This window comes from Echeneis naucrates, chromosome 14 (genome assembly GCF_900963305.1).
Source record: "Echeneis naucrates chromosome 14, fEcheNa1.1, whole genome shotgun sequence".
Lineage (NCBI taxonomy): Eukaryota > Metazoa > Chordata > Actinopteri > Carangiformes > Echeneidae > Echeneis > Echeneis naucrates.
This window is the reverse complement of record NC_042524.1, coordinates 11,936,030-11,944,604: the sequence shown is the minus strand read 5'-3', so window position 1 is coordinate 11,944,604 and position 8,575 is coordinate 11,936,030. Positions and strand designations below refer to the sequence as shown.

At 42.2% G+C, this 8,575-nt stretch overlaps 1 protein-coding gene across 1 annotated transcript; it reads left to right on the top strand.

Moving 5' to 3' along the window:
* The first annotated feature begins 203 nt into the window (after nucleotides 1-203).
* Nucleotides 204-5,025, top strand: zdhhc23a (zDHHC palmitoyltransferase 23a). Its single transcript, XM_029519508.1, has 5 exons — nucleotides 204-460; nucleotides 1,348-1,471; nucleotides 2,043-2,657; nucleotides 3,510-3,677; nucleotides 3,848-5,025. The coding sequence occupies exons 2-5, from the start codon at nucleotides 1,353-1,355 to the stop codon at nucleotides 4,119-4,121; spliced, it is 1,176 nt and encodes a 391-aa protein (XP_029375368.1). The 5' UTR covers nucleotides 204-460; nucleotides 1,348-1,352; the 3' UTR covers nucleotides 4,122-5,025.
* Nucleotides 5,026-8,575: the final 3,550 nt, after the last annotated feature.

Genomic DNA, 8,575 nt, shown 5'->3' with positions numbered 1-8,575 from the left:
AAATAGTAACTGATAGCAGCCATAAAACAGAAGTAGGCTGAGTATGCCAGAGAACAACTTGTGAGCTATTTATTGATATGTGAGGAAGATAGTCTTTGGGAAAGTGAGCTGGCACACACAACACCGTATCAAACCACTTGTCGGGAGGAATCTGAGTTGCCTTCTGCCGGGACACTTCAACCGTGGGAATCCAAGAAATGAAAACCATCCCACTGCACTGATTCAGGGTCGTCGCAGCACCACCACAGCACAAACCTGCCAATTTCTTTTTTCAACATAAATGACGGATGAGGACCACAGCTCCCGTTTTCTTTTTTCTTTCTCGGTCACTCACAGCAGGAGGTTGCTGACAAGGACTCATTCTCTTGATGAAGATCACATAACTTTTGCTTGGAAAGAGTCACTGACTATTCAGCCAACGTGTTTTGGTGGTTTTATGTATTTGTTGCAGAGACAAAAGGTAAGACAATAGAGAACTAATTCAAAATAATTTCTTTGAAATTCATATTGATTATTGGTAGATAGATAATAGATAATAAGCTCACTGAAATGGAAAATGTTTTTCTGTTAATACCTGTATCAATACAAATCAGGCTCCATATACCAACTTCCAACATTAAGTAGTAACTTATAGTGACAATAACTCAGTTCCATCTCTGTGTTGAGGACTTCGGTTTGTTGCCCCAGTTAGTTTGTCCCTGTGGACACAGTGGCCTTGTTTCAAAAAATTACATTTGAAGCTCTTGGGGGATGAAACGGTACCGAGCGTTCTCTGATTATGGAGCTGATACATTTTTTATTACAAACACAAAAACGTGTTAGATTAAGTTACAGGACAGGTTGGGCCCAGTAAGGTATAATAACAACTTGAATAATATCTTCATATTTATAAATATTGTGTAAACCGCTTTGTTTTTAGAGGATCAATGCGACTATAGTCAGAAAAAAAAATAGTAGCATTATTGCTGCCAATTTAGATCCATTTTCATATCATATTTACTCCGGGCACATGTTTGCTGTTGTCACATGTCTTTTTGCTCTGCGAGTCTTGTGAAGTAAGTCCTGTGTCAGGTTTATGACAGGTTTCGTGCTTTTCTGTCTTTACTCAGTTTAGGGAGAGCTCAGTGAGTGTTAAATGAGTGTGAGTGTGTGTCTGCCATCTGTATGTTTAGGTTTTGGTGGAAAAATAATACACACCATTATAAGAAAAACGGAAATGAATAAAAACCTCTTTGTGGTGAGCATTGCTGTGCAGCACAGTGCACCACCTTCACAGTTGTGAAGGCCACAACTGCTGGCCTTCTGTGTTAAAATAACAGCCTGTAAACATCAGTCATCTTTTGCCAGCCATAATGAAATGGGAGAAGTTAAAGCCTCCAGAGCCAGATGATCCTATGTGTTGCTGTGAATGTGATATCTACCAGTACGGATGTTGCTGTGACTGTGAAGATCTGGATGAAGCCTTCAACAGGTATGAAGGGCGTGATGAAAAAGGGCCACTATATTATACTGAGGTGCTGTAAAAACCGGAAAGTAAAAGAAGTCTAGTGATGCCTGACTCAAATGTTATTTATTATTAAATAGCACTTTTGTTCAAATGACCTCAGTTTATTCCCAGTTTTAAAGGTTGCCCTCAGTAATATCTTGTTACCAAGACAGAGCCAGTGATTAGAACTAAGTCAAATTTAACAAATGCTCCAAGAAGCCTGAGAGCTCCATGCTGGGTTGATTTTTTCAACAGTTTGATGAGCCGCAAACTTGACTGATGAGACCCACAAAAGCACAACAGAAATAGGGACCAGAGTTAGTCTGGGTCTGAGTATAACACACCTCTCCCAGATCCCATGTAAGTAAATAAGAAAGACTAATCTTATCATCAACGTTAACCACAATGAAAATCATGAATTTACAACAGCAGCATTATTTTTTGAATAAAAATCCTGAGGGATCTGGTTTTAGAGTGCTTGAAAAAAAAAACATTTTCTATCACTGAAAAGAGCAACAGTTTGTAATTGGGACCTGATGACTGCTGTCCTGTTTAGGTGGCTCAAAGACAAACCAAACAAAAATGGATGTCAGTCTCAAGTTCTTGGGACCGTGATTGACAACCTGGAGATCTCAATGATCCCCGTCCTGGTGCTGCTACCTCTCCTGCTCTGGGTTGCAGCGCTGCACTACCTGCTGGGCATCACCATCCTGACAACTCTGCCGGGCCTGGTCCTGTGGTACTACTATGCCACGCACCGAAGGAGGAGACGCACCCTCTTCTTCCTCACTCTTGCACTCTACTCTCTGGCCTACATGTACTACCTCTTCATCACAGAGATTTTGCCCCGTGGGGGTGTTAGCCACCTGCAGGTATGTACTGTGACCGCTGGGATGATCCTCACAATCGGCTTTCTTGTTCACACCAAGAGAGGTCCAGGGTTTGTTACCGCTTCCCTTCCTGAGACACACAGTCAAATTCAGGAAGCTGACAAAGACTCTGCACACCTTAATGGATCTATCCAACCAGCAGCAGAGCCACAAGCCACACAGGCCACCCTGACAGGAAAATGGAGCAAATGTCCTGTATGCAAAATAATGCGGCCCCCACGTGCTGGACACTGTCGGACATGCGGATCCTGCGTCCTGCGTCTGGACCACCACTGTGTCTGGTGGGTTGGATTTAACGTATGTGTGTATAAGTCCTTCATACATCCAAACATCGACTCTATGCACCAGATCATGAAAGTGGATAGTGAGTTATAATGGGTGAGGTTTATGTCTTGTAATTACACACAAGCATTCACATCTTCAGCAAAGACAAAGACTCCTCCTCCTGTTCCTCCTGGGAAACCTTTCTGAGAAAAATGGGAAAGATTCACATTAATAATTTGACCATACACCCAAGGCCTGACCTACTGCTGCTCCATAATAGCCTGAATGTGTCCGACCTTTTCATGCACTAATAAGCAGACACATTCATACTATTCAGCAGGAGCAAATGTGTTTGTTCAACAGTAACCACTCATTACATTTATCAAAAAAACAAGCAAACAAACAAACAAACAAACAGAAAGCATACTTTTCCCCCTTACCCAAGGTTGTATCTATATATTCAGATAAGTTTGGTTGTATGTGTGTGAAGTGAAAACTGCTCTCAACCAAAACATCCTCCAATGTGAGTTTAAAGTAGAAAGCAGGCACTTTGGGGTTCATCCCAGGGCAACCAGGAGCAAAAGGCCGTCGCTGCCTCAAACAGCTGTTTTATTATCTAATTTTGTGCTTTGGCAGGCTGAGATGTCTTCCTGCAGTGCATGCTGCCAAGACCATAAAAGAAGATGCCAGTTTTATATCCTGATAAACTTAACACCTGACGCAGAACTGTTCAATTGAGATGCTGTTGTCTGCAACAGGTTAAAGGGCTAAAGGGCAAAAGAATAATGCAAATATTAATCAGCAGGTGTTTTTGTCAGTTTGGGTCTGACTGGTACCTGGTGGTGTGTGTTGGTGTTGAGGCGTTACAGGATAAACAGCTGTGTCGGACAGAGAAACCACCGCAGCTTCCTGCTGACCCTCGGTGTGTTCGTGCTGACCTCCCTGTACGGGATCAGACTGGTGCTCTGCAGCCTGTGTCCTCGGCAGCATCTCATGACAGCTCTGTTCTACTGCCCCGGCGTCTACAGCCAGTCAAGGTACAGCTTTCTTTATGCAAACTGTCCTCTCAGCCACAGTGACTGTGAGCTAAGCTTGGTTCTTACTAAGCGATACAGTTAAAATGTGAAAAATATGAAGTCTTTCTCTTTGAGCCCTGTGCTGCAAATGGATGTGTGATGTTGTTCTCCTCCTTCCTTTGTGTCTGCAGCACAGCACTTTGCTTCACCTGCGCCTGGTACAGCAGCATCGTCACAGCTGGACTGCTTTACCTGTTAGTGGTGCAAGTGCTGAATATCAGCTTCAATGTGACGGAGCGGGAGGCTCAGCTGGCTCTGAGGAACAAAACGGGCCAGAGCCGCCTGTGGGGACTCGTCATCGACACCGAAGAGTATTCCCGTGGCTTCTATCAGAACTGGGTTGAGTTCCTCACCATGACAGATGCCACCGTTTCTCCTCAATCCAACCTCACCGACTTGGTTTAGTTTCACAATATACTTTCTGGTTACATCATGAAAACAGAACAGGAAACTTTACTCATGTATTGTAAGCAGTGTAATATCAGCTGATGAGTTTATTGTATTTCAGTATCTTAAAAAAAAACAACAACATCAAAACTTCTTTTAACTAAGAACACATTTCTGGGGAATATAAGAATCTTCTGGTTACTGCTTTAAAAGGAACAAATACAGTTTTTGCAGTTACCTAGACTTTGTAACACATCCGTCTCCTCGTGGAAAAAGCTGTATGCACTGCCATGCTACCTTACATATTTCCTCTTTCTGCACAGAGTGAACAGAATTCTTATTATCTGACGGACTTTAACATGTTTATGACCACATGTCACTAATGGATATCAACCTTGCAGTAAATGAGAGGGTACTCTGTTGTGTTAAACTAAAAGAACAATCACCAGGCTTTTACTTCTACAAGCACTAATGGTCATTAAAGTGCAGGAAGGAAAACTGCTGGGTGGACAAAAAACTGGAAACATCAAGGTCCAGGGAGTCATTTTGGCCATAGGGTGGCGCCGCAGGAACAGGTGTAAGTCCTCTGTGGCTCATCTCAGCTCGTCCACCTCCTGTCTGCTGACTGGTTGTATTTTCATCTGTAAACTGTACTGTTAATTTTTCAGGCTGAGATCCAACCTCGCTGCTCTGAAAGTAAAATGTTAAACGTGTTATTGTGTTTGGCATATGCGATAATAACTTCTGGCAGTAGTCCTCTTTACAGCTCTGCCCGAGACAATGTAGTTTCCCCTGTTTTACTCCATATTTTCCCCTGGAGAGTTCTGCATCATTGATTTTTTAAAACCTATTGATGTTTTTCCTCTGCTTTCTGTTGGAGTGGGTGGTGTCCAGACATACAAGTTCAAAGACAAAAATACAAATACAGATATTATTTGTTTTTAATATGAAACCTCATATATATTAAAAAGTACAATGTTAAAATTTCTATCACCTTTCCCAAAGTATAGTGTGTTCACACTGAGTTCGGAGATTGTTGGACTGCTGTGATTCCCTCCATACACGTCCCTATAATTCCCATAATCAAGTCTCATAATGAACATCTAGTGAAATGATCGATGGTACAGTTTAAATCAATACATTTCCTCCATTGAAATGATTCAGCTGAAAGGTTTATTTGCGTCTCCACTTCCCATTACTGCTTACTGCTGGTGTTATGCTTGGTTCAACACTCTCTCCTGTGGTGCCGCCCTCAGGGCAAACTGTGCATTTCCCACAACTCGTTTTGTATTACATCTCACACCATTTCACATAATCTCAGTTTCAATAATAATATGTTACATCAGTGCCGTTTCACCTGCCCTAACTGTGGGATGGTGAGCTGATCGCAACATCGTACTTTCCGACAAAACACTTTCTTTTCTTTCCTATTTTATTTTATTCTAGTTTCCAGTTTCAGTTTCACGTGCAGCCATGTGATTATATTGCTGTGTATATTTCAGACAGTGCAACACTATGATGAATATTTTGACCCATAATTCTGATACAACTGTTTCCAAGAAGGTTGAGTTGGATTATTGAGATACAAACATGCAAATCAGGTGTTTTGTGGCAACTTCTGAGACTTCATTCTACTGACCTAAATCAGTTTCCATCTCTTCCTGAACTTATTTTATAGAATTTTAAATATAATAATATGGTGCAGCTCCAACATCAAATTCCCTCAACATAGGTTCATGGTCTCTGCTGTGCCTGGCTACTTTTAACATCTAATAACAATGTCAGTCTGTCTTTTTAGAGTTTTGGCTCAAAGCAAAACCTTGTAACCGAGCACTGATCAGACTGTAGTAAAATCATTTGAAATGATTTTGATGGGCATGCAATGATCTTTTCAATCTCATTGTTCACTGAAAATTTCTCTTTGACCTTCAAAACTGTCCAAGTCAAGGAATTTTTAGGGCAGAGGACAGAAATTTCACACATGCCCCAAGAGCAAACACTGAATCCCTGAATGGTCCTGTAGCTCCACCGTCAGGCCAACAGCAGGGCTGATATCAGCCAATCAACAAGAAATCATTTCACAGTCTAAAGTCAGATTTGAGACCGTGCGCAGGACACTTCTGCCTTCCTCCTTCCCCGATGCCAAACCACTGCTGCACTCTGACACTATGAACATGACTCACCACATATGACTCATTTCAATTACTTTCCCCTCGTGTGTGTGTGTGTGTGTGTGTGTTTGCCTTCAAACTCTTTTCCTCTGTAGATGAGCAGAGTAGATGCCTCCGCTGAAAGACTATAACTGCGTGGGGAAATGAGCAGTTAACAAGCCATTCAGTCCAACTCTCTCTGTGAACAGTAAAGATCAGGTTAGAAAACAAGAAATTCATCTTCTAGCATATACAGTTTCCACTTTTCTTTTTCTTCTTGCAAATATTTGCAATTCAATGCTTTTCTACATATACTGCATGATTATAATTAATTTCTAGTCTTAACTTTATTCTCTCACATAGAAATGCACCTGGAAGAGCTGGGGATCAAACACACTGCATACAACCCCATCAGATCTACAGCTGCTGCCCAATAAATCAACAGCTTATCAAAATATGAATGACATTTCATATTAAATATGATACATACATGCATTTCCAGTGTGACTAACCGCAGTAAGCAGGTGATTTCAGCAGCTGCAGAGTTCTGATTGAGGGACTCATTAAATGTAAAAATGTGACAGTAGCATTTTCCTGGCACATTACCTTAAATATTTGTTTTCTCAGAACAAACCTGTTTAAACTGGCGAGGTATGCAGGACAGTGGAATTCCTGTTCTGCGGCATGTGTCTGCCTGCACTGGTCGGTTTCCAACTCATTAGACTAATTCATCTCATCAGCACTTTTTGATTTATATCTGAAGCTGTGCAGCAAAGGAAAGACCTTATAGTTTAGCCATGTATTCAAACTAAGACCAGATTGTGTTGTGTTCTGACACATTGCATGTCCTCAGAACAGGCAAGTTGTGTGCACTTTGTAAATTACCAAGCAGAAATCCATTTTTAACATGAAGCTGCAACAACATGATAAAATGTGGAAAAGTGGTTGGAACTGATCGTTTTTAGGATGTACTGTTTATTTATAAGCGCTACAACACATTACACACAACTATCTGTCCATCATGTAGCCTTCGGCATTACTCTTTGTAACATTTTGTTCCAGTGCACTTCAGTCATGGCAGATTGACCAAACATTCGGTGGATAACTTCGTCCAGCCTGCTGCTGTTTTAGCCCCCTCTGAGTGTCCTCTGGGCCTGGACAGCCAGCAGACACAGGAGCCAGACAGGACACATCTCTGCTAATGGAAGCTAAGGACAGTCAGACTGGACTCTTAACATGTCTGTGACATTTTCATAACAGCTTGGTATTGTGTTGAACTGCCTGAAAAGATCTGCTTATTTAGCCATCCGACAGCGGAGAGAAGGTCAACCAACGCGTGAAATGTGAATGATCTTAAAAAGTTGCTGGTCTGTGAAAGGAGGTTAGCAGCAGTTATATAACGTGGGTGGTAGCTGGTCGGCAGCGGCAGCAGACGCTGCAGGAAAAGTCTAACAATCTAACAATCTCACATCACGGTCCATTTAGTAGCCAAGCTGTTCTGGGACTTTCGGCCGTATTATGTGATGAGGTCAAATTACACTTCATGTCAATTCCATTGTTCAGCTGATACCAAGTGAACTCACCATTGACTATCAGCCAGTGAAGGCCATACGTACAACGAGGGCCAGAACTGGGACATATATATCTTTATATATATGTTTCCTCCTGTAAGACGAATGAGAAGGGGGAAATACATGCTGATTTAAAGCCATGAAAGAGTTTCCCAGCTTCCCAGGAAAGCATTTCACTTCACCACATGGTGTTGCGTGATTAGGAATCCAATCTGCAAGGGCATTTGTGTTGTCACTTGTTTTGCTATGGCAACTGCTGACTGTTGAGTTTGATTCTGTGGTCTCCCTGCCACAGAAAGCACTGGAGGTCAGCCACAGCTTTGTTTACCACTTTTGGTAGCAGCTCTTTTAAAGTTCATGTCCAAATGTGTGGAAATACTGTCACACAGGATATCACCTCTGCCCATCCTTCTTTAGGTTATGTGATTATGTCATTTCTAGGCTATTTTCTCTCCTGCCTGTCAAGCTACTGTCACAAACTCACCTTTCATACAGTTGATTGAAGTCTGTCCTGGCAGGACTTAGCATACCTTGTGGCTGCAGGACTGTACCTGTGTTTATGTGGAGCTTTACACGTTTGAACCCATCCCAGCTCCAGCGTTTGTGTGTGTGTGTGTGTGCGCTGGCTGGGAGGGAAATGGTAACCTCATTCTCCCCTATATAAAGGGTTGTCGGGCAGAACTTCAGCAACAGACCTCCAAATCTTCACCCACGTTCCATCCTGCCTCCTGCAGCTGCCTCCACAGGCAAC

Coding starts and splice junctions, on each gene's coding strand:
- zdhhc23a (XM_029519508.1), top strand. CDS start 1,353: ATGAAATGGGAGAAGTTAAAGCCTCCAGAGCCAGATGATCCTATGTGT. Junction 1,472..2,042: donor CTGGATGAAGCCTTCAACAG/GTATGAAGGGCG, acceptor TGTCCTGTTTAG/GTGGCTCAAAGACAAACCAA. Junction 3,678..3,847: donor GGCGTCTACAGCCAGTCAAG/GTACAGCTTTCT, acceptor TTGTGTCTGCAG/CACAGCACTTTGCTTCACCT.